Source organism: Brachyistius frenatus, unplaced genomic scaffold (assembly GCF_029030835.1).
Source record: "Brachyistius frenatus isolate BFR_SWC_R1_liver_20210118 unplaced genomic scaffold, ASM2903083v1 Contig_10, whole genome shotgun sequence".
NCBI classification, from domain to species: Eukaryota; Metazoa; Chordata; class Actinopteri; family Embiotocidae; genus Brachyistius; species Brachyistius frenatus.
In genome coordinates this window covers 293299-317844 of record NW_027210609.1, presented here as the reverse complement: position 1 = coordinate 317844, position 24546 = coordinate 293299, and the positions used below count along the sequence as shown (strand labels likewise).

Genomic DNA, 24546 nt, shown 5'->3' with positions numbered 1-24546 from the left:
ACTTTGGCTACCTGGACTGGCATTAATTAGCTAAATGTAGCCTGTTAAGTTCTAAAAGCTCTGTGATACAAAGTAAAATATACTTTCTTTTTTTTTGCACATTATTGTAACAAAATCATTAAGTTTAACTTTCTATGGGGTAAAATTATGCAGTTTTATTATCTTTTTGAAGGCTAAATTACCCAGACCTTTACTGTTAAATGTGTGCTTGAAAGAAAAACTCCTAATGACTGTTACATACTATATTTCAATCAAAATGATCCTTACTAAAAATGTAAAATGGGATTAAGAATAACACAACATAAGCATAAAGTGGCATTAGAAATGTAAGAGATGTGTAATTCCATTAGATGAAAAAGTTAGACTTGTGTTATTATTGCAAGAAACAGCTGTGTTTATTTGAACTTGAGTACCCCTGTCCAGCCTCCCTTTGAAGGAGGCTGCCAAAGATGATTCATTAACAACTTATAGAATGATTTGTCCAACATACAGCTCATAGCAAGCTCTTCTGTCGGACATAAGACAGACAGGCATAAGCTCTTAAGTGACGACAACTTTTTTGAAATGGAAAACAATGAAACAATGTCAGACGGACAGCCAGATGGATATCAAGCAGCTCCAGAAGACGACAAACAGTGAGTATACATAAGCCCTAATTTCCCAATTGGCTGTTTGTACTCATGTTTTTAAAGCACACAGCCTTCTTTGGCATTCATACGGTAAGTAACCCATTTTATTCAGTTAAATAATAGCAGAACTAATTGACGGTTTGATCTCAACCGCTTTTCGGAGATCTCTTAACCTCTGCACACCTGGCATTATAAAACCGTCCTGTGCTGGTATGATCAGATCACAAGCAACCAGTTAGCACCTGGCATTCTCATGCGTCTCCACATGCGTCTCGGCTGACCATTTGTGATTCGATCTCACTTCCCTGCTCTAAATGCAGTGTACATCACAAAAATATACTAATAAATAAGCACCAGAACACAAACAGAAACACGAGGAGTTTAAGCAACAGGCATTTAACAAAATGTGACCCCTTTCCTTACAAAAGACAATTTATTTCTTATTTCACATTTGTAAATTTCAGAACACAGCTCAGTGAGATTATAATTCACAATTTGAACAGTCAGGACCCGATCAATTCAGGTCAGACTATTTAATGTTTCCAGCGCACCAAGTTCTGCTGCTTTGGATAAATGAACTGTGTGAACGGATGACAACTCTTCCCATAGCACAGCTGTTGGTCTGATATGTGTCGGGAATTACGCGATATAAACTAAAAGAAAAAAAGATAAACCCAGATTACACTTCGGTGAAACAAGCGTAACATGCATCCTGTGTTTTAAATCACTAAAGAGCTGCTTTATAGCAGGAGTTCACAGGTAAATCTCTCTTGCTTTCTGTACAGTTCAGCTGCGCTCATCAGAATCAGACAGGAGACATTTTTTTTTGGGGGGGGGGATCAATAAATAAGAGAAGAGAAGAGCAGATAGAGATCTTCAGGTGAAAGATTGAATATCCAAAATGAACAAACCTGTTGTAATGTGATGGTAACATGTGTAAGCACACAGTCAGATACAAACACAGGAATGTGGTACCGAGAGCTGCATTTATACATATATTTATATATTATATGTGTATGTGTATATACAGTGGGTACGGAAAGTATTCAGACCCCTTTACATTTTTCACTCTTTGTTTCATTGCAGCCATTTGCTGAAATCAAAAAAGTTCATTTTATTTCTCATTAATGTACACTAAGCACCCCATGTTGACAGAAAAAACAGAAATGTAGAAATTTGTGCAAATTTATTAAAAAAGAAAAACTGAAATATCACATGGCCATAAGTATTCAGACCCTTTGCTCAGTATTGAGTAGAAGCACCCTTTTGAGCTAGTACAGCCATGAGTCTTCTTGGGAATGATTCAACAAGCTTTTCACACCTGGATTTGGGGATCCTCTGCCATTCTTCCTTGCAGATCCTCTCCAGTTCCATCAGGATTAGAAAAGGCATACACCTGTCCATATAAGACCTTACAGCTCACAGTGCATGTCAGAGCAAATGAGAATCATGAGGTCGAAGGAACTGTCCAAGGAGCTCAGAGACAGAATTGTGGCAAGGCACAGATCTGGCCAAGGTTACAAAATAATTTCTGCAGCACTCAAGGTTCCTAAGAGCACAGTGGCCTCCATAATCCTTAAATGGAAGAAGTTTGGGACGACCAGAACTCTTCCTAGACCTGGCCGTCCAGCCAAACTGAGCAATCGTGGGAGAAGAGCCTTGATGAGAGAGGTAAAGAAGAACCCAAAGATCACTGTGGCTGAGCTCCAGAGATGCAGTAGGGAGATGGGAGAAAGTTCCACAAAGTCAACTATCACTGCAGCCCTCCACCAGTCGGGGCTTTATGGCCGAGTGGCCCGACGGAAGCCTCTCCTCAGTGCAAGACATATGAAAGCCCGCATAGAGTTTGCCAAAAAACACATGAAGGACTCCCAGACTATGAGAAATAAGATTCTCTGGTCTGATGAGACCAAGATTGAACTTTTTGGCGTTAATTCTAAGCGGTATGTGTGGAGAAAACCAGGCACTGCTCATCACCTGCCCAATACAATCCTAACAGTGAAACATGGTGGTGGCAGCATCATGCTATGGGGGTGTTTTTCAGCTGCAGGGACAGGACGACTGGTTGCAATTGAAGGAAAGATGAATGCGGCCAAGTACAGAGATATCCTGGAAGAAAACCTCTTCCAGAGTGCTCTGGACCTCAGACTGGGCCAAAGGTTCACCTTCCAACAAGACAATGACCCTAAGCACACAGCTAAAATAACAAAGGAGTGGCTTCGGAACAACTCTGTGACCATTCTTGACTGGCCCAGCCAGAGCCCTGACCTAAACCCAATTGAGCATCTCTGGAGAGACCTGAAAATGGCTGTCCACCAACATTCACCATCCAACCTGACGGAACTGGAGAGGATCTGCAAGGAAGAATGGCAGAGGATCCCCAAATCCAGGTGTGAAAAGCTTGTTGCATCATTCCCAAGAAGACTCATGGCTGTACTAGCTCAAAAGGGTGCTTCTACTCAATACTGAGCAAAGGGTCTGAATACTTATGACCATGTGATATTTCAGTTTTTCTTTTTTAATAAATTTGCACAAATTTCTCCATTTCTGTTTTTTTCTGTCAAGATGGGGTGCTGAGTGTACATTAATGAGAAATAAAATGAACTTTTTTGATTTTAGCAAATGGCTGCAATGAAACAAAGAGTGAAAAATGTAAAGGGGTCTGAATACTTTCCGTACCCACTGTATATATATATATATATATATATATATACTTATATATATGTGTGTGTAATTGCTACACGAATGTGGACACGTATCCCAGACCACCCCTGAATGTGTCCTAAGCAGATCAAATCTTAATGCACCCTGGGTCCATCCACAACTGCATTCTTAGCTGATCACTTGGGACACAATCACACCAGGATGGATCAGATTGGATTTAGATGACAGTTGTGCACAGCCTCTTTTTTCATAATAGCAGTCTACCCGCAGATATATTTTTTTTTTTCAGCACCAAACAATGTCCCCTGGGACAAAGCTGCCAACTGTGGAACTTCAAACTTTGCTCTGATGATGTTGTTCTCTAAGTGTTCTGGTTACAGCAATGAGCACACTACGTTATTAGTTATTATAATGCTATTCATTGTCCAAAAGTTTGATGGTATAACAAATCCCTATTTCATTTGAATAAAAAGAGAAACACATAAGTATGGAACTATTTCAAATAAAATAGTATGCAACTGAGGCCACAGAATGTAGAATCTCAAGTTTTGCAAACAGTATTGCAAATGGGAAAGTGAATAAATTAACAAACTCTTAAAGTAACTCAATACTGCAATAGACAAAATGATGTCTCAGCCACAAAATCATTTTAATGATGAAAAAGCACAGCTGGTGACCTGAGATTATTTTTTTTCTCTCCCTCCCTCTGCGTCAGTCTTTGGCTCACACACCCTGCAGACCAACATCTACCACCAACACACATTATGTTACATCCAACACAGCTACAAATACACCGTGTGAATTACAGACAAAGTCACAAGTTAAATCCACTGATACAAAGAGCACTGGTTAATTGGCTTAGCATTAATATAGTTTTATAATACAAAACTTAGTTTGGACAAATAAGGTTTTGTATTTTGAGGATTTTTTTTTTTTATTGGGAAAACATTCAAAATCTTAAGTCTTTTTCACTGTGTTGTCAAAATGATTTCACATACAAATGATCTCCTGTTTTGTTTTCCAATAAGAATTACTCAAAATGACGTAACAGTGCACTTTTTGATGATTTGTCAAATAACCAAGAGACCATCGATGTCTGAAGGGATTTTTTTTTTTTTTGACACAAAACTGTGCCAAAAAAAACTGTCTTGTACTAAAACTAACAGGAAATCAGTTATCCGTAAAGTGATGCAAGTTAATTCTGGGAAAAAAGGACAGTTAGGAATGAAGAACTGAGAGGAAGACTAATGGCTGATGGATGTAAACGGTCACCCAGTGGGTGATTTGGGGAACACAGAAAACTTATGGTCTAAATCATGTTTGAATTTCCACATTTTACTGTACATGGTCAGTTGTTGATAAATAAAAAAAAATGTTGCTCAATAAATGTCAATCGTTTTGAGTGCACAAAGCCTGTTTTTGCAAAAAGTGCATGCGCTCAAACAACTTTTTTTTTTTTTTTAACAGGCAGGCAACAAGTCCATGGGAAACACTGTTTACAGTCTGTGTCTTAAGGTCACTCGTCTTCTGATACATGCAAAATTCAACACAGGATTTTAACCCTTTGTCCGATTACAGTATGTTAATCACATACAAAGTCACCGCTATTCGGTTGTGACCTAGAACAGGGGGAAAAGTGTTCTGTTCCCCTACCTCTCAGTTATTTTTTATTGATCTGTTGTTACGAAACAATTTCCAACATGGAGCTCCTTCATCTTCCACCAGACCTCTGCAGGGAAATACCACTGTAATACCAATACATGATTTTTGGGGCCAATACCGATGTTAGATGGGTAAAAAAAAAAATGCCACTATTGATATAGTAAACAATATTCTTTATATATACTGTACATACAGTATAAAAATATATTTTTAGTCCTCAGCACCAATAAAAGCCATAACCTGAAGGATTATTTTTGGGGGTTGGGTTATATATCCGAGGGGTCTTCAGATGATTACTGGTACAGCAACGAAGAAAAAACTAAAGTCCTGATCTGTGGTAGTTTTTCTGTTATCCTGCTGAAAACAAACTGCACTAAAAACATAACCCCCTTGGTGGAGGTGATATTATATAAGTCAGAGGGACCATACACGTACTTTAACTTAAATACTTGAATGGCATTTTGCTGCTAATGCTCAAGTACTTTTACTGAAGTAGAATTTCTCTTGCAGGACCATTATTTGTAACGGTGTATTTTTACATTACTGTATTGGTACTTTTACTTGAGTGAATGATCTGAATACTTCCTCCACCACTGGTGTCTGCGTAAAGAAAGATCTCATTTGAAGGATTCACTTCACCAGTTGTTCATTCGCTCAGTTGGAGTCATTCATTCTAGAACTGACAACCTGCACAGGCACATACGCAGCCAGCATGGCTAATGTGAAAATCCCCTCCTCCGGTCTTTACTGTGAGACCATGTGGCCTGCTGGAACAGTCTCCGCCTTAAGTTGATCATTCAGAAACACATAACACTCCGCCCCCTCCTTTCTCTGTCGCTTTTGCTCTTTCGTTCTCACTCATTGTCATACCGCTCAAATACAGCTCTCCCAAGTATCCACTCATGGACTCACTCATGGTCAGAGCTGGGAATAACACTTGTCCTGATCAGACAGGGGGATCTAGACTTGTATTTTCCCCAAAAGGCACCAGATGATTTGCCCCGGAATGGAAGCATAACACAGAACCAAAGACTAAAGACCAAAGAGGCAAACTTTCTCAGGTACTCTTCCCTTTCCCTTAACATCACAGGACATTTTTTCCACAATACCTTCTGTTCTTTGTATAAATTGCAAGTGGACTGTTCTGTGGTTTCATTCCTTATACAGGAAACAAATGTTGTCCAATTCTAGTTCAGCACGGCAGTCCTGCACTTAGCAGGCACTCATTGCTGTAATATGTAGGCCAAAGGTTACTGGCTACGCTGCAGTGAAGGCAGCTATTTCCCTTGTTTAGTGTAACATTTCAGACTGCTCTGTGATCAGGGCTGCAAAAAGCAAAACAATTTTACACAAATGGATTCGTATTGCGCAAATATTTGAACAGGCCGCATACAGGTAATAATAAATTCTTTAAAAAGTTTTTTTTTTTAAATTGCATAATGAATAAATCTTGTTTTTGTCTTTAAGAAAATACGTGGTGCATGTGTTAATTCCTGAATGTGTTTTTCATCACATTTTTGGCAATCTTAAATCAAAAGAAAAAAATAACTGTTGAGGTTAAGTTACAGTAGAAGAGCAGAGAGGAGTTTGTGAATATTACAGTTAATGCTTTTGTTCCACAGAAAAATATTTTCCGGGCAGCCTACTCTCCCCTGCCAGTGATGGACTGGGATTATTAAAAAAAAGAGGAACATACCAGGCACTACTACTGTACTATTTTTGGTGGTACCCCCTTGCCAGTGCATGCTCATGCGTGTCAAACTTGTAATTTTCCACCAGGGTTTGTGATGACCAGTCAGTCAGTACAGAAGGCCAATAAATACAGTCATTCTGGTGTAACCAACCTTTTCTCCTCATTACCACGCCTTACAGGAATCACATTGCTTTCAAACAAATATTTGTCCATGTTTGAAAAAAATCAAACGTATTACTGAGGTTTTCTGCCTGGTTATCACCAAATTTTGCACACATATGTATTTGAGAATGTAATGTTTAAGTATTTGAACAAACACTGACAATGTCATCAGCCTCAGCTGCACTGTGTTCATTGCTCATTGGCAAAGGTTAGCATTCCGATGTGCTAAACTAACACAGTGATGATAAACATTACACCTGCTTAACATCAGCATGTTAACATCACTGCGGGCATGTTAGCATGTTGACATTTGCAGTCTCAGAGCTGCCAGCATGAATAGATTTCTGGTCTCGCATTGTACTCTGGGGTGCATGGTAGAGTGCAATAACTCACTAGATATTTGGACAAGACAACAAAACGGTTTACACAAAGTGGCCTGAGTTTCTGTACAGAAGCATAGTCTTGTCTTTGTAGTAATTTTCCTGATTATAAAAAGTCCTTGACCTAATCAAATCGCTTGATTGAGGAGATTTATTGAGTTGTCAACATACTAGAGCCTTCCCAGCACATAACCTGCATCCTCCTTATCACTCTAATTAATGACAGATCCCTTCTCATACAAGTCTTACGCTTTGCAGGAAAATATTTAGGTAGAATTTATGCTTTTGTTTCCAAGACAATATTAATTTAAAGTCTGTGGAGTTTCTACTGAGTCAGGCGTCCCCAAATATTTCATAGGCAAAGATGAATCTCAGTTCTCAAACAGATGTCTGCATAACACCTGTTCACCGCATTTTATTTACTGCAACTCTCCGAGCACACGTACACGCGCGCTCGACAGTTCAAATGTCATTCCGTGTTAAGCACATGGCGAGATATTTAGCTCAAGGGGTGTAGACGTGAGCTTCACAAGCCTACCTGTGTAGACACACCTCTGGCTCTAAACCTTCATACAGTTATGCAAAAGACAAGAATGCACACCACACAAGTGTGTGTGCTCATTTAGCCACAAACTCATGGTGCTAGTTACCAACACCTGAATGAATAGTACTCCAGACCACACATATTGTTAAACAAATGAGAGATAACTGTGTGGAGTCAGAATTTGTGCCTCAACCACAAAATGCATCAACTTTATAACAGGAAACACAGGGAAGAAATCATGCACTTACTATTAGACATCTTCATAACAAAACAATACGTAGTATGTTGTGGTAGTTCAGTGTGAAGGTATCAATGATTTTGTGGCTGTTCGAGGCCCCTGTTCATTGTGTTTATAGCCAACAGTGCTGGTTACTGGTTCATGAGTCCACACTGTTGTTAAAAACTGCTCAAAAGCCGACATGTAAAGCAGAATGCCGTGTCTTTAAACAAGATGTAGCAATGCATGTTAAAAGTTCTCTGCTGATATCCAAATGTCCCTGCGGTGTATCTATAGAACTAGTTATTCTGGTGCCTCTTGGGGATGATTGCTAAAGTGTTATCAATGATAAGATCCTCAGACCCATCACAGGCAGGTTCTCTTCCTCATCTCTGTCCTCCGAGTTTCCGAATTTCTCGGTCCTGGTCAGTAACTACTAACGGTGTTTACATCTTCTTCACACTGATTAAAAGCACATGTATGACCCTTGTTAGTTTCACAGTCACTCTCGTCTCCAGGTTTTGATACTTCACATAAAAGATGCTTATTCAGCTGGTTTGGTAGAGCTCAGCTATGTGAATAAATGTTACAATGTTACAGCTACATTAGTAGCTGTAAGAGGAAACATGTTTGGAGACTCCTGTTCCAGAGGGTATCTACAGCGCCCTCAAGCTTCTCCCAGACGTTGCCTTTAGTAACCTTTAAAATATTTCAGACAGCCTTGGGTACCCAAAGTGTAAACCGCTAAAGTTTTTCTTTGCTTCTTCGGCTTTGATATTGAGAAATCCATGACAATTTTTATTGTTTCTTACCCAGGGCCCAGTGATTTGTATTATAAAAAAAAAAAAAAAACCTTCCTAAGCTCTAAGAAAGTTTGACAAATATTATCATTGGGACAAGAGGACGACTCTGTCAACAGTTAATTGTGGTTGTACCATTGAAATCACATTAATCAGTAGAGAGTGTCAACAATGTCTGACTAATAGATATTTGGACAGCAGATGCGGTTGAAGTTGTGTCTGCTTCTCCAGGAGAGTCCTTGAGATATTTAAACCCTACTAGGTCCGAGGTTGCTGCTGTATGTCTGAATCTGGAACCTTGAATTCCCACAAAAACTGTAACCACTATAGGAAGAATTGTTGAATTAGACAGCATTAGTTTTACCTAGGTGTGTCTAATAAACTGACAACTGAGTTTACATTTGCGGAGCAAAGGTGCCTCCTCAAGCGCACAAACAGCCCTTCAGTTAATGACAGACCCACTCGTTTGCTGTGGTATGGGGCAAGTTTTGAGCACACAAGAAAAATCCATTTTTCCAGTTGTGAAAACCTACTTTTTCACTGAGTATGATTGACTGTTGAAAATTGCCTCAGTCATAGCCTCTGTAAGACTGTTAAATGGAGCAAATGTGTTTCGTTTCCCTTTCACATATCAGAATTGCTTATTTCATGAAATTATAGATTCTCATGAGGAATGGCCACTCAGCATTATTGGTCATTGTCTCAATAAAATAATGATACAAATATTTTTTTAATCAAGTGGTTACTTTTAATTTGTTCTATTTTAATTATATATATATGTTTAAACCAAATTCTTTACATGTTCTTACAAACATGACTAATGTTTTTAAGCCATTTCTTCAATTCTGTCAACGTTTAATGTTTAGCTTTACTAAATATGTTTTAGAGTATAAATGTTGCCCATTTCTATCATTTTGAGGCCCATTAATTTATATCAGCATGTTACACTTTTATATGTTCTCTAAAAATAGACCAAAACAATGCTGCTGCAAGGATGGCAGATGTGGAGCACAATATTACACTACAAGAAATGAAACTTAACTTGAGATAGTTTTGAAAGATTGGTATTATGATGGGGAACTATTCATGGAATGACACCAGTCAAACTTTCCCTTGCACAAGCTTTTGTTGTTGCTGTTCTTGTTCTTTAAGCAACATACAGTACAGGCCCGGCTCTCTTGATGACTCTGATTCAAAGCTAATTTTTACACTTCTTAATCAACACATTAAATGATCACTGTAACGCTTTCGAAAAAATGTGTTTCTGCATTTCAGATCAGACTTTTTTTTTTGTAATTTAGTGCCACACATATTTTCCAGTCTGTTTGCTTCACTCCCACATTAAATCCAAGGCAGCCACACAAAAGCAACATTGATGAAAATAATTACCCTCATGCCAAGCTGCACTGACCTTCTATTGACCTAAAGTAGCAAGACTGCTGGCATTGTGCAGATTAAAGACATTAATATTCAGTGACTCAATCATATTCTATTCCTAATGTTGTTTGTGATTATGTTATGTTGTTTACTTGGAACTGACAGGACACAAGAAAAGTGACCTGTTAATACAGAGAATGTATTTTTCATTAACAATTTGCAGAATAAAATCCACAAATAAGACAAAATATGTAATAAAAAAAAAAAGACTACATGGCTGTAAATAACTATGAGTGTGGCTAACCATATTGTAACCAAATGCTACAGTTAGTGCCTTTCAAATCATCTAATCTGATCAAAAATATTATTAAACTTTCCCGTCTTTTTTTGTTACAGCACAATGGATAAATCCTACGGTCCAGAGGTGAAGTTCGGGCTGGACATGGTCACAGCCCATTCTGCACCTAGCACCCTGACCAGAGGACAGTGGTCGAGCAAAATTGAGTTCCTCTTGGCTGTTGCTGGGCAAATCATAGGCCTGGGGAATGTGTGGCGGTTTCCTTACCTGTGTTACAAAAATGGAGGCGGTGAGTTTTATTATTGTCAAAGAAAATAAAGTTTTCTCATAAGTGAAAGATGTATAAAAACAAGCTATCGGTGGCAACTCAAAGTATTTAGTTTAGATCAAAGGTTGCAGCACCATTTTTTTTAATTAAAATATTTTGGCCAAAATTTCATTTCAGAGCTACTATTAAAATATCAACTTTGGCTAATTACGCAGCTACTCATAACTCCTATTCCTAAAACTATTTTATTATTTAGTATCTCATTATGAGAAAAGATCTCCTACCTATGAGCTTTTTTTTTGTAATATGCTTAAAACAACCTTAAGATGAAGGTATATACACAAGATGTGCTTATGCTTTACACTGCACCATTGTAAAGTGTTACGTTATTTTTGTTTGATGAAGTTAAACAACCATACAACTTCCCACCAATCTGTGATGTCGTTGTACATTTGCCAAGAGAAGCTTTAGGTGAAGAAATTATCTCTATAATTTTGACAATAGTACATGCTGTTAAACATTTAGAATTGAGAAAACATTTCTAAAAAGAAGATAAGCAAATTAAGAAACGTACGACAACACATTCATTATAGGGGTTGTCAAGAAATGCACTGCAAATCACTACAAATTAAACATAACAACCCAAAGAAGTTTTAAAAGTAAGCTTAAAACTGTTGAACATGGGAAGACGAATGAGGTGATGTTGGAAAATGCATGATACCAACAATATGTGGAGACTAGACACATCAGCATTAGCCAAGTTGAGCTGTCACAGGATCAACCTATATCATTGTGATACATATGGATTAATTAAAGTTTTCAACTCACAAACAACTTTTGATTTTCCCTAGGAGTGTTCTTCATCCCTTATGTAGTCTTCCTCTTTACCTGTGGCATCCCCTTGTTTCTGCTGGAAACATCTCTTGGCCAGTACACTAAACAAGGAAGTATTACCTGTTGGAGAAAAATTTGCCCCCTATTTGAAGGTAAAGATTTAAGTCTACTATCAATGTGAAATGAAAATAAACATGTGAATTTAAAAGATAAAAGATGGCACGTGAGTTTTTTTTGTTGTTTTTTTTAAACTAGAACATATGATGTTACATCATTGAACAGGCAATCTGGGTTTTTGAAATTCGCAAGCCCTGCCATCAAAATTCAAAGCAGATGATTGTAATCTGCTATTAATCTAAAATGGACTGACGCTGTATGTTTTTATTACATTTGAGTGAAATGATTTCTTCTGCTTGAAAGGTTTGGTTTATCATTGAATGAGGAGATATCAGGAAGTTACACAGGCCTAGCTTCTCAGTCACCATCGGCATATGTGAAAACACACCTATAAATCAATGACATGCAGTATGTGAATATGTAGGTTATATGTGTACAATATGGTCAAACATATACTGATTCGGTGATCAAGAAAACTGCAATTATGAGTTGCAAACTTGAAGGAATTTTGTATTAGTAATGGTTGAATTTTCTTTCAAACAATACAAAATTCAAGGACTTACATTTTTCCACAGTTGTGACATTACAGACTAAATTTGCATAAATGTATATAATAAGGGGAAGAAATGATGCAAGGCCACTATTTCAGTGGATAGATCTATAAACTATCCAATGCTGTATTCCTGTACATTTCAGCTGACCTTTGAGTTCTCAGATTGCTACGACCTCTGTCCCATGTTATACCTCCTTCTTTACTTCCTGTTAGTATCTCTTCCTCTACTAACAAAATAATGAGTTACAAAGACTGATGTTTATCTTTGAGTCATGTTTACATGTCTTCGGTGAGTGTACAACAGTAGAACATGTTTTCACTACACTGAAATTACTCAGCAACAACATTCACTTTATAATAATATTCTGGTGGTATTTTTTAACGTAACTTTTTTTTTATAATGCATTAAATGTGAGGCATTTAATCACTTTCTGTTGCACAGTTTTTCTATGTATTTATTATTTGTTGGTATTTCAAATTATTTTATAAATCTTTTTTGTATTATTTTATTTCTTAAATCATTTTAAAAGTAAATTGTGCAATCATTTTAAAATTAGTTGTATAGTTAAACTAGTCCTGATATTTTAGCAATAACAAGACGGGCCAAGTCAAGAATGCCGAGCACTTCCGTTACGCAGAGGAGACCAAACTGGCATGGGAGGAAGGGAAACTGTCAAGGGACACATTTTAATTATTCTTGTTTTTGTTAATTCTTACTTTCATGTGTTGAGTTTGACTTAATGGATTCTTATTTTTCTTTTTCTATTTTCAGGGATGGGTTATGGTAGTATAGTTGTTGTTTTATACTCCAGTATCTATTACATTGTCATATTGGCCTGGGCATTCCTATATCTCTTCTCTTCTTTCAACTCTGAGCTTCCCTGGGCGAGCTGCAGAAACAGCTGGAACACAGGTAGGACCCCGGATGTGATCATAGAAGAAGAAACATGAAAACAAACAAGTAATTACCATGAAGCTTCAGTGCAATTGTGACGTATTGCATGCTGATAAAGTTCACCGAAGTCATTATGTTACTGGTTAATTAACTTGTTTTACAGGTTTGTTGTTTAGATTTTTTAGGGGTGAATCAGATTGTGGGAAAAGATCCCTACCTTTGAGGAGTTTGGTTTGGGTCTGGAGCTCAAAGTTTATTTGCCACAAAAACTCACTTAACCACCACTTGAACAACCATCGGCATACTAGCATGATATCATTAGATATTGATGGTTTTCAAAAGAACATAAATAGAATTTAAAATTAAAATCTTTATCAAATTTGTGCGTAAATTCTGTCTGATAGAAACAACTGCACAACAGGCTAAGTGTGACAACTAACAAATTAATTTTACTAGGTCGTTTTGTGTTCATGACTGGTAATTATTTAATCTATTGGAAATGTAAAAGTATCTGTAAACAGATATGACAAATCAGCATAAAATTGTATTTTGAAAGTTATTGAGTTATTGTTAAAAGTAGAAACGGCTCTATGGAAATGTCCCCCAAGTAATAATACATAAAATACTAGCACAGTTTACATGCATACAAATATAAAAAGGAAAGCAATTGATTTGATGTTGAGATTGAAGGCTTTGATAAGTGATTTGATCATTTGTATTTAATTCCATGACTTTTTCCAAACATCCGTTGTTTCTCAGAAACTTGTGTGGAGTTCGATAAAAGACCTGATTATTTCAACATGACTGTAACTGAGAATTCAACATCGCCAGTGAGAGAATTTTGGGAGTGAGTAAGAAAATCTTAAACTTATTCAGTGTAAGTGTATGTATGTTGACAGTGTAAGCTCTAAAACATTTTTGAATTTTAAATGCTACAACTGTGATTTGCAGGAGAAGAGTTTTGAATATTACAGGAAGTATCCATGAGTTGGGCAGCATACGATGGGAGCTGGCTCTGTGTCTACTGTTGTCCTGGGTCATCTGTTACTTTTGTGTCTGGAAAGGAGTAAAGTCTACTGGGAAGGTAGGACAATAACATTTTTATTTTTTTATTTTTTTTAAATGTTGTACCAAGAAACCTTTAAACTGGAAGGGATAACTCAATTGTTGGCACATTACATTTTTGTCTACTCTTTAAAAATACTCCAATTATATCACTTTGCAAGATACCATGCCCCTAGATATTGGAAACAAGGTGTGTTTATACAAGGTTCACGGTTCACATAAATGATCAGAGAAGTGTAAAATCTGCTAGAACAACACAGTTTCAGACCTTCATCATTCCTAGACAGTTTGATGGTGCTATAATGTTTTTCCTATTCCCACTGTTCTTAAACTGGGGGTTGCAACAGGATAAGGGTCATGTGCTCTGTGACAGTCGCTGTTTAGGGTGCTGTTGAGCTCCTCAAACACACATGTACACACACACACACACACACACACACACACACACACACACACACACACACACACACACACACACACACACACACACACACACACACACACACACACACACACTAACCTTACATTAACCTTAAACTAAGTCATCACTTTTAAAACTAATGATTTAATGACTTGTTTTTTTGTCTTGGCTGTAAGTCCCCACAGCATTAGTAATATAAGTACAACCAAACATCTACTACTGAGTAGGGAACTGGGAACAGGTGAGGTGGGCAGCAGACTGGCAGCTGACTGGGTTAACAGAAAGACACAGGTGACCTCTGGTGGGCAGGAGTAAAACAGAAACAAGACTAAATGAAACGGTGAGCGGCAGAACGAAAACAACACAGCCATGTGATGCTTTGTTATGCGAACTTTAGCAAATGGTAGGGAATGAGCGAGTTGTGTGTAATTATTGCATTTGGAAACGTGTCCTCAAAAGGGGATCACGCTCCCAAAAAGGTTAAAGGAACAGTTTGCCGGTGTAAAGATGATCTTTGTACAAACCCTAAGTGTCTATGCACTTTTCAAAAGTTTTTGAAATTGGTGCTGCGACCAGAAAAAAAACGGAGAAAATATGCCTTAGTGTTCAATTTCGCTCAAAATGCGAAAGTCCTACAAACCCCAGAATGCACTGCGCTCGTCGCGTTCGCTTGCAGCCGCCCCGACGTCGTTTCTATCGGATAAGCTTGAACGGAGGTCCCGGTTACCTGCATATAAACCGGGGTGTTGGCGAGTGAAAAGCCGCCCGTTCGTTTACACAACTTTTTGCTCGCAATGGTATCGACTTGCATTGTTCCCGGGTCCCGACCGCTGTAAACCGGAAGACTGAGAACACAACGACTCGGACCTAGAGGAAATAGGTCGAGGATACCGCCGCTCCATCTACCGCACCGGGACTGTTCTCTGCATCCTCCCGGACCCAAAACGCGCCGCATATAGTTGAGGATGTCGCCACAATATATCGTTCCTGCGATGTTGTTATCTTAGCAGCTAAAGTACATTATACCCACCCGGGCAGTGTTCTTGGTCAGAGTCTCTGCACAGCATCTTCCTTGTTATCTTACTGTTTCAATAATACAAACACATTGCCTCGAATATCGTTTCCAAATTGTAATCTAGCCCAAAACTATGAGCCATTTCATAAATGCTTATACAGATTTTAACATTCTTACTCTGAAAAAAAACAAACATTTCCCTTCCTCTTACAGGAGAACCACGTTTTACACGAGTTTATTGCGATTTTCAATCCACACACCACAGAGTTCATCTGAATTATCGAGGAACAACTGAACCCAAACATTCCCTACAAGACACCAATGTCATCACCTGCCTGCGCCGCCAGCCAACACTGAACCGATACCAGAACCTTCAAAAGGAGCTGCAACAACAACACACTTCAACAGCTGCCTCTGAAGCAGACTTCTGGGTGTTAAAGTGGACGGTGCAATGACGATTGACTTTGTGCTGATTCAGATTAAAAAAAAATATATAAATTTAAAGTTCCTAATCGATACATTTTCAATGCTTTAATTACCATCTATATTATTGCTTTCTGAGCTGTGTGTTTTGCAAAAATGAATCACTGGGGTAGATTTTAAACTGAAGTACTGTCAGGATGATAACTCCTGGAAACAACTGCAACTATACTGATATAAAACAAACATTTGTTGTATTGGTTGGTCTATAAATCAGTAGTTTAGCAATTCTGTGTTGTGTTATTAACTTTCTTCCTCATTAAAAACAACCCTTTTATAAAGAACTATAGTGTAGAAGCACATGGGCTATTATAACAGATTATGTTAAAGTAGTCATATAGGTGCAGAATAAATCAAAGGGAGAAATATCTGTCTGCAAAAACAATCTATTTTTAGAGGGTCAAACCTAATATTCTCTGCTGCTTTCAGCAGCATGTACTGAATAATGAATGGGATATAAAACAAACTAAAACCAGCTTCTTCAAAGCTTTGTTCACAGAATTTCTGAAAAGATATTTCAGAATAAACTTCAATTTCACATTCAAATGAGTGTAAGAGATAAATAGTATGATCTCTCACCTTATGAAAATTTAAACAATGTCTAAGAATACTTTACAGTTCAAGTTGATCTAGTGCATCTGTTCTTTCTCTGAGTCGCTGGTGCAATCCATCAGTGATGGAAACTTCCCTCTGATGGCCTGCAAAACAAGACGATCGTCCTCCCCAGTCTCTCCCTGCAGAAATCCAGGAAACGGCAAAAGGCTGTCAGGCGATATTGAATGCAAAACAACAACAACTTAGCGAGTCAAGTTTATATACAGCTCAAAGAAAATGTAATAATAATTTTTTAAAAAGTACTTCAGAGTAATGTACATAATGTAAACAACAAACATTTCATGACTGCAGGGTATCTGGCAGCAATATCAAAGCCTGTCCGTTTGAATATGCAATCAGAGGAGAGGAAACGATCCCTGATAAACTATTACAAAAAAAATGATAGTGAATATCATGCCACATTTTGTAGGCTATGCTGTCACTATATTTCGTTCCGCACCGCTGGCTTCGTTATTTCACAGCAGCATGGCGACTAGTTCGGTGTCCATCGGTGCACATTTCCCGCAACGGCTCCACCTGTTGTCTCCGGCCCGGTTCGCTCTGTGCCGCTTCCGTTGCACGGTGCTCGGCCTTCACTCTCGGGCTCTTCCTCCTCCATACGCCGTAGCTCCTCCACACTATATTTTAGCTCATATAAGTAGCCATCAATGTCTGAATCCAGCATAACACTGTTAAAATGGCTGCAGTGCACATTAACGTTACTTTCTGCCGGAGTCCTCCGGTTTGTGTACGTGAGTAGGCAGCATGGCGGGGGGGCCGTTTTGAGTTTGGAGCAGGTGAGGACAGAACCCGCCTATCCTCGCCACTGACTGGCTGTGGAGGCAGGCTGCAGAAACCCAGGAAATAAACAGTCTGTAGTTTGTGGGATATGGCATGTGTCATGGAGTACGACTGGTGATTTTATATCGATACAAATCGGGTTGAAAATCGGCAAACTATTCCTTTAAGAACCACTGCCCTCGAAGATGAATTATAATCGGGTTCATGATCCTCCTCTTGACTTTTCCATCACCTCCGGCTGTAGTTTGTGTTCAGTGTTTATTAGTAATTGTTAGCATACTGACACATTAAGATTAAGATGGTGAATATGATACTCATCAACTGTTAAACTCCCTGCATGTGCCAAAGTATAGTGTGACTCAAAAACACATCTAAAAGAGAGCAATCTCTAAATTGAAAGTAACAATATGTTTTATTGGTGATTAAAGTAGCTGCCCATTTTGCCTTTGGGTTATTGAACTGTGTTTCCTGTAGCTTCTCAGACAAGAACACCGTTTACAAGATGAGTTAACAGTATGTGTTTAATTAGTGCTACAGTACCTTAAACCAGGCCTTTCATGTATGTTGAGCATACATTGTGTTCTTGAGCTCAGAGTGACTGACAGTGTCCTCAGTTTTGCCACAAATTAACCCTGTCCATGGTTCCTCCACAGGTAGTTTACTTCACTGCGACATTTCCATATGTGATGCTGGCAGTGTTGCTTGTTCGGGGACTCACATTGCCTGGGGCCATGAATGGGATCAAGTTTTACCTCTACCCAGATCCATCCCGCCTCTCTGACCCCCAGGTACAAACAGATCCCCATTTGAAGACTTTATTTATGTAAAATAAAAAGCAGAAAAACAGGATTCAGTCGGTTACTCATACATGGTTTTCAACCGTCATGTTTTTTTACTATAACTATATTAGCTGATGATTGCCTTGCCGTTGTCACAAAAGTTGACAGCAGTGTAAAACATTAGCAAATGTTCTTTCCTGACACTCTGCACAGCTGCAACACACAATAAATGCCTTTCATATGTAATTTATTGTAAATTACTTTTATATGTCTTGCAGGTGTGGATAGATGCTGGCACACAAATATTTTATTCCTATGCTATTTGCATTGGGTGTCTAACCGCACTTGGAAGCTACAATAAGTACAACAACAACTGTTACAAGTAAGTTTAATGTTACATCTGTTGCATATGAAACACAAAATGACCCCCAAAAAAAAAATCTGAAAATGCCCCATAGGTGACAGATTTAAAAAGCGGAAAAATGCAACATAAAGGTTATACAAAGATGATACAAACCAGAAAAGATGTTATAAACAATGATACAGAACTACATTTTATAATAAACTCAGTCAAATTTTGGTGACCGTTTGAGACATTCTTCAGAATTCAGAGTCTCTTCTCTGCTTATTTCAGGCTAAACAATATGAGTTTATACAACAGAATGCTCTTCTTTTTTTTTACCGTGTTAATAGGAAACAAGTAGCTAAGTAAGCCTCAACTATCCACAAAAGATGTGAAATTTTAATGGATTTTAATGCAAAATAATGTGGTATGATACATACGTTTGTTTGTTTTTTGCTCATTTGTTTGTGATTGTGTTTGTTTGTTTTTAGGGATTGTGTGTATTTGTGCCTACTGAACAGTGGAACCAGCTTTGTTGCTGGCTTTGCCATCTTCTCTGCTCTTGGATTCATGGCATATGAGCAGAACACAGACATATCGAAGGTGGCAGAGTCAGGTGAGTTTATGAAAGTACATTTTAATAAACATTTAAGAGAATGAATAAATAAACTTAAAATGAAGATTTCATGAATAAACATTGCACTTTTAGAACAGCAAAAGCAGCCAAAACATGTTAGTTGCACTTTGGTGAAATATTTTGACTCAAAAAGCAGAAAAATGACCAGATGTCCATTATATTACTTATTGTTCCTGCAGGTCCTGGCTTGGCTTTCATTGCTTATCCGCGAGCAGTTGCCATGATGCCTTTTCCTCAGCTCTGGGCGGTTTTCTTTTTCATAATGGTCATTTTACTGGGACTTGACAGTGAGGTAGGCTGACCATTTTTCCAACCATGATGAATTAGAAAATCTGTTTTGTTTCTCTCTTGAATACAGTTTTAATCAAAGGTAAAATATTTTTAATGATCATTAGATCTGTTAAATCTGTACATGAAGTAATCATAATGGTTGCACAGTCTTCCCTTTTCATCAAACTATCAAGTTGTAGTCTTTTCCTTCTTTTTTTTTTTTTGGTGTGCGAGTGTCTCAGTTAAAAAAGAATGAATGTATTTCTTCCATCCATAAAGTTTTGATTTTGGTCCTATTATCTGTCTGTGTATTTTTGATGTTTTAGTAGCCAATCCACAGATTTCACTTTATTACAGTGGAAAGTCTAGCCAAGGAATGAATAATCACAGCTTTGTTTGCATCTAGATTGATCGCAGGATTTTTATTTTGAAAATTGCTTTAGGAACAACTCATCATTCTCATGAACTACTTAATTTAACTCAAATCTGTCTCAGATGTGCCATCATATTTATTTCACTTGTGACACAATTGTTTCCAGAGACAGATAAAACATTCTTAATCTTTAATACTATTTAAATATAATTAGAAGAAGATTGCGCACCATAAACTCTCTATTTCTCTCTCTATTTTCTAATTACTAAATTACTACTTGTGAAATGTTTGCCTCACATTTGGTGTTATTAATAATTTAACTGAGTAGTCTGTGTTTCAGTTTGTGGGTCTTGAAGCGATGATGACAGCAATTTCGGACTTGAATCCATCCTTCTTCCATATTGGCCATCGACGTAAACTTCTTCTGCTCGCGATCAGCGTTGTTAGTTTCTTCATCGGCCTTGTGATGGTCACAGAGGTAAGATTAATCTGTCACATAATTTACATTTCCTTATGATAAAAGACCATAACAACAGCTAACACAGCTATTGTCTCCCTCACAGGGTGGCCTGTACATCTTCCAGGTGTTTGACTACTATGCCTGCAGTGGGATGACATTACTTCTCTTTGCCTCACTACAGTCTATATGTGTTGGATGGGTGTATGGTCAGTTTATATACAGGAGAAATATCTCTGGCCTCTTCACATTGAATTTCAATTTTTCTCACCTCTGTGTTTTTGTCCACTCGCAGGAGCAGACCGGTTTTATGAAAACATAGAGGACATGATTGGATACCAGCCTTTACCCCTGATCAAATACTGTTTGAAATATGTCACTCCAGTAGTTTGCATGGTGAGTTACAGTTAAGATGAGCTAAACCCCGCCCCCTTACTTACTGTCACTATAAGCCTGTCCAGTTTCGCATCCTCACAAAGGACACACGAGACACCATTTAAAATAAGTACAATCGGTCTTTAAAGTCTTACAGAGGCAGACAAAGGCAGGCTCCTTATTTCTAGTCAGTCACAGTTTATTTTGCTGGAAGGTTTTATTAGCTGTAATGAAGCTAATGTTAGTTCTGTTAGTTGGTTGAAAACAGCCTCCAGCAGACTTTTAATGTTTCCTGCTAACTCATTGTAATTAAATGATCTTGTCAAAGGGGATCTTTAATAAACACTCAATACATGAAATCCTAATAAAGGACGAGAGCTGCATGTCACATTCAAAAAGTCTGCATCCTCACCAGCTGATTAACAGTAGAAAAAAAAAAGCAGCTTTGTTTTTGTTTTCAGCTAATTAATCCAAGAATTAATAGTATAAAGACGTAGGATGTAGAATTAGCCAAACATAAAGAAAGTGAGAAGCAGTGACTGGCCTCTCTGAGCCAACAATAACAGAGAGGTTTCCTTCTCGGCAAAAAAAAACATTGTCCACCTAATACATTTGTGTTTGTACATTCAAAGCACAAAAACAACTTAATGTCTTCCCATCAGCTCTCAAACGTTCCCGTCTGTACAGAAACACATCTATAAGGATGAGGAGAAGAAACGCTAACGCTTGCCTAAACTCAGACAGCATCTAGTGCTGCAGGTTGGAGTGTTTTTTTTTTTTTTTTTTTTTGTCGTACAGACTCTGGACTTCTAAATGTATTGAGTAATTGGGTGTTGTGCATGCTCCAGGCCTTATAAAATGCAGAGGACAGTAATATGATAGGGTTGTCGTTATCCTCACAAAATATTATGCTGTCGACGACATAAAGCTGAAAACGTTTGTGTTTTTATTTTAGTTATTTTGATAATTGTGTTGATGCTACATGTGTATTATTTTTTACAGTCAGTAAAGGAACATCTACTTACTTGCGTGTATGTAGCAGAAAGAAAAGAACCTGGAAACAATAAAATGATCTAAATTAAACTACTTTAGGGGAATATTTATACCATTTTGTAAATTCCCGTTAACTTGTAATTAATGATGAAAAAATATTTTGTCCATAATTTGTTTAGGGAACGCTTGTTTTCTCTCTGGTGAAACACACACCTCTGAAGTTCAACAACACAGTTGATTATCCATGGTGGGGTTATGCTCTTGGCTGGTGGTTCACACTCTCCTCAACACTCCTTGTTCCCCTCTTGATGCTGTACAATCTGAACATCACTCCTGGCACACTGCGGCAGGTAAGCTTAATATGGGACTCCAAAATACTGTGTGTTTTGAATTCATTTGTAATTAAATTAAATTAATTATTATTCTTTGTTAGCGGATCTCGACCTTATGTACTCCAGCCGAAGACCTCCCTCTGACAAAATCAGAGAAGAAAACGTTTGAACTACTCGACTTGTCCTCATCTCTTGACAACAGATTGGCCTAATGAGAACAGACAAGCTGGACAAGTTTGAGGCATATGGAAAAGCTAACTCTCAATCCAGGGGTCCTACACAAAGTCGCTCAGAAGACCTGCTTTCCAATCTTTCTGGTGTTTTGTCTTTTGAAACAGCAATTATTTGTTGAGGCTCCTGTCACTGGTTGGATATGTCTGCTAGTTGGAGCAGTTAGACAAAAGACCAATATTTGGATTACATTTAAAATGCTTGAAAGTGCCAGTAACTCACAAAAAACGCAAAAATCTAAGGAACTTCCATATAGAAAGAATTAACACACACTATTGTTTTTTGCAGAAATATTTCTAATTCATCTTGCGACCCCATGAGAAACAACAGCACTTCAAACATTTTTGTGTTTTTGCTCCATTGAGCCTTTGGAGTTTAAAATTTAACACAAACATTTGAATGGTATGTACAATATGGTTTTAAGCACAAATGTTTTGTTTTTCTTCTTGGTGTCTGACATGTAAACCTTATGTTATGGTGTGCATTTAGCAAATGGAGCTGTCTCAGATGTTTTAATGTGACTTTCAATCAGTGACTGGTCTGAAAATTTCCCAGAACACTAAAGGGGCATCTGCACATGTCTTGTTTGGACTAACAGTCCAAAGATATTCAATTAACAATTAAACAAAACGGAGGAAACCAGAAAACCCTCACATATAGGAATCTGGAAACTGAAAATGTTCGGAGATTAATTGATTATCTATTGTATATTACTGCTTCTGTCGATCAATAAATCGTTTAGTTGTTTTAGGAAATGGACCTTAAATTCTTAGATTCTCTTCATGGCCCTGTGAAAGAGCATCAATGCTCAAATTCAAACTGATAGTTGATGTTTTGATGTTTTACTTTTTGTTGTTGTTGTTTTGCCCAGTGGCCTGTGCCACAAAGCTAGTTGAACTTAGTCTGGCTGTTTTTGGGTTACCTATTGAGCCCATCATTGATGAACCTGGATCACAAAGCTGCTGATCAGCTGGTTCTGGAGTTTTCAATTCAGTTGTGCACATGTAAACGTAAGAGAGTCACAGCTTTTAATTATAAGTGATGAATCAAAGCCATGAGTGAATGAATTGATATGAAATGAAACAGTTGAAAAATTCAAGTGAATTATGCTATGTGCCTTCAGTATAGAGCATTTTGTGCTTTTTTGTGTTGCTATGAACAAAACCTTTTGTGAATATGTGATGCACATAAAAAAAGCTCAAAGTCATGTAAGACTGTTTCTGCTGCCAGAGCAGGAGAGAAAAGGAAACCAGTAGTTAATGCCTGATAAGTTCTATCTGATCAAAATGTTGCATAATAATCACGGGAGCTCATCAACTGTATGTTTATTATGGATTATTACCATTATTTTTGTAATAAAAAAAACCACAAGGTAGATTTGTTTATTTTATTTTATTTGTTATTCTGAGCTACAGTGATAGAATAGAATGTAAAACATCAACAGTCAGAAATTGCCTTGATTATTGTGCATTTAAATATGCAAATGTAACCATCGTTATGGATTTAGCTGAAAAAGTACTGCTTTTTTTTGTCACAAGCACTGCTTTAAAAAGAGATTTGAAATGGAAATACCTGTCGCCTTATTTCAAACTCAGCACTTTCCTCCCTGTTTGAATCAATTGACGACTCAGTCTTTCCATTGATCTGATTGGTCAGTCATCATGCTGTTAATCTCACTGTTAGCACTAATCTCCTTTTTTGGTCAAGGCCCCAGGTTGTGTAATTGTTTGGAGTCAATGTATCCTTGATAAACACTTGCCAAATAAGCCACACACATTGAACAATATAGTCACTTTTAGGTCACTGTGACTGACACAAATTCAATTTGAGACTGATGGTGCACATTATAGCCTAACTGAATAAAGCAGTGACAGAAAGGAGGTTGTCTGATTTGAACTTGTGTGCACCTCAGTTGACTGAGCCCTCAGGCTAATCCAACACTAAAGTGTGTCCGACCTATACAGAGAACCAATACTGTAAATGTTGTGTATGAACGACTCGTAAGCAGGCAATGATCCAGCATTTACAAGTTTGTGTTTGATGTTGAATTTTAAAAAAATATTGTTGTAATGACTGTACAAACCTGTTGGCTCGAACAGTTATAATGACAAAGAGTATATTTTGACAGTTATGTAGATTATTTAGATCCTGTAGATATTTTTTTGTTTTCTCAATTTAAAGTGTGTTTGATTTTAGTTTTTATACAAAATACTCATTTATCAAGATTGCAGGTTCATGTTTTGATTATTGTCTGTCATTTTTATGTCATTAAATGACATTATATGAC

The 24546-nt window shown here is 37.6% G+C and overlaps 1 protein-coding gene across 3 annotated transcripts; it reads left to right on the top strand.

The window, feature by feature from the left end:
• Positions 1 to 559: 559 nt before the first annotated feature.
• LOC138616436 (sodium- and chloride-dependent GABA transporter 2-like) lies at positions 560 to 24526 on the top strand. 3 transcript variants are annotated; one of them, XM_069690726.1, is made up of 15 exons: positions 560 to 635; positions 10525 to 10715; positions 11546 to 11680; positions 12971 to 13111; positions 13853 to 13940; positions 14045 to 14177; positions 18123 to 18257; positions 18527 to 18630; positions 19083 to 19207; positions 19408 to 19520; positions 20212 to 20349; positions 20435 to 20537; positions 20624 to 20724; positions 21876 to 22046; positions 22130 to 24526. In XM_069690726.1, exons 1-15 carry the CDS (start codon positions 565 to 567, stop codon positions 22238 to 22240), a joined length of 1860 nt encoding a protein of 619 aa, XP_069546827.1. In that variant the 5' UTR covers positions 560 to 564; the 3' UTR covers positions 22241 to 24526. The 3 variants fall into 3 exon arrangements, with proteins under 3 accessions (XP_069546827.1, XP_069546830.1, XP_069546829.1); XM_069690728.1 differs by lacking the exon at positions 560 to 635 and adding an exon at positions 5818 to 6016; XM_069690729.1 differs by lacking the exons at positions 21876 to 22046; positions 22130 to 24526 and adding an exon at positions 21366 to 21837.
• The last annotated feature ends 20 nt before the right edge of the window (positions 24527 to 24546 follow it).

Excerpts from the sequence above, each read along its gene's own strand:
- LOC138616436 (XM_069690726.1), top strand. The coding sequence starts at position 565 with ATGGAAAACAATGAAACAATGTCAGACGGACAGCCAGATGGATATCAA. Across the intron at positions 19,521-20,211 it reads TACTGGGACTTGACAGTGAG|TTTGTGGGTCTTGAAGCGAT; the intron begins GTAGGCTGACCA and ends TCTGTGTTTCAG. Across the intron at positions 20,725-21,875 it reads TCACTCCAGTAGTTTGCATG|GGAACGCTTGTTTTCTCTCT; the intron begins GTGAGTTACAGT and ends TAATTTGTTTAG.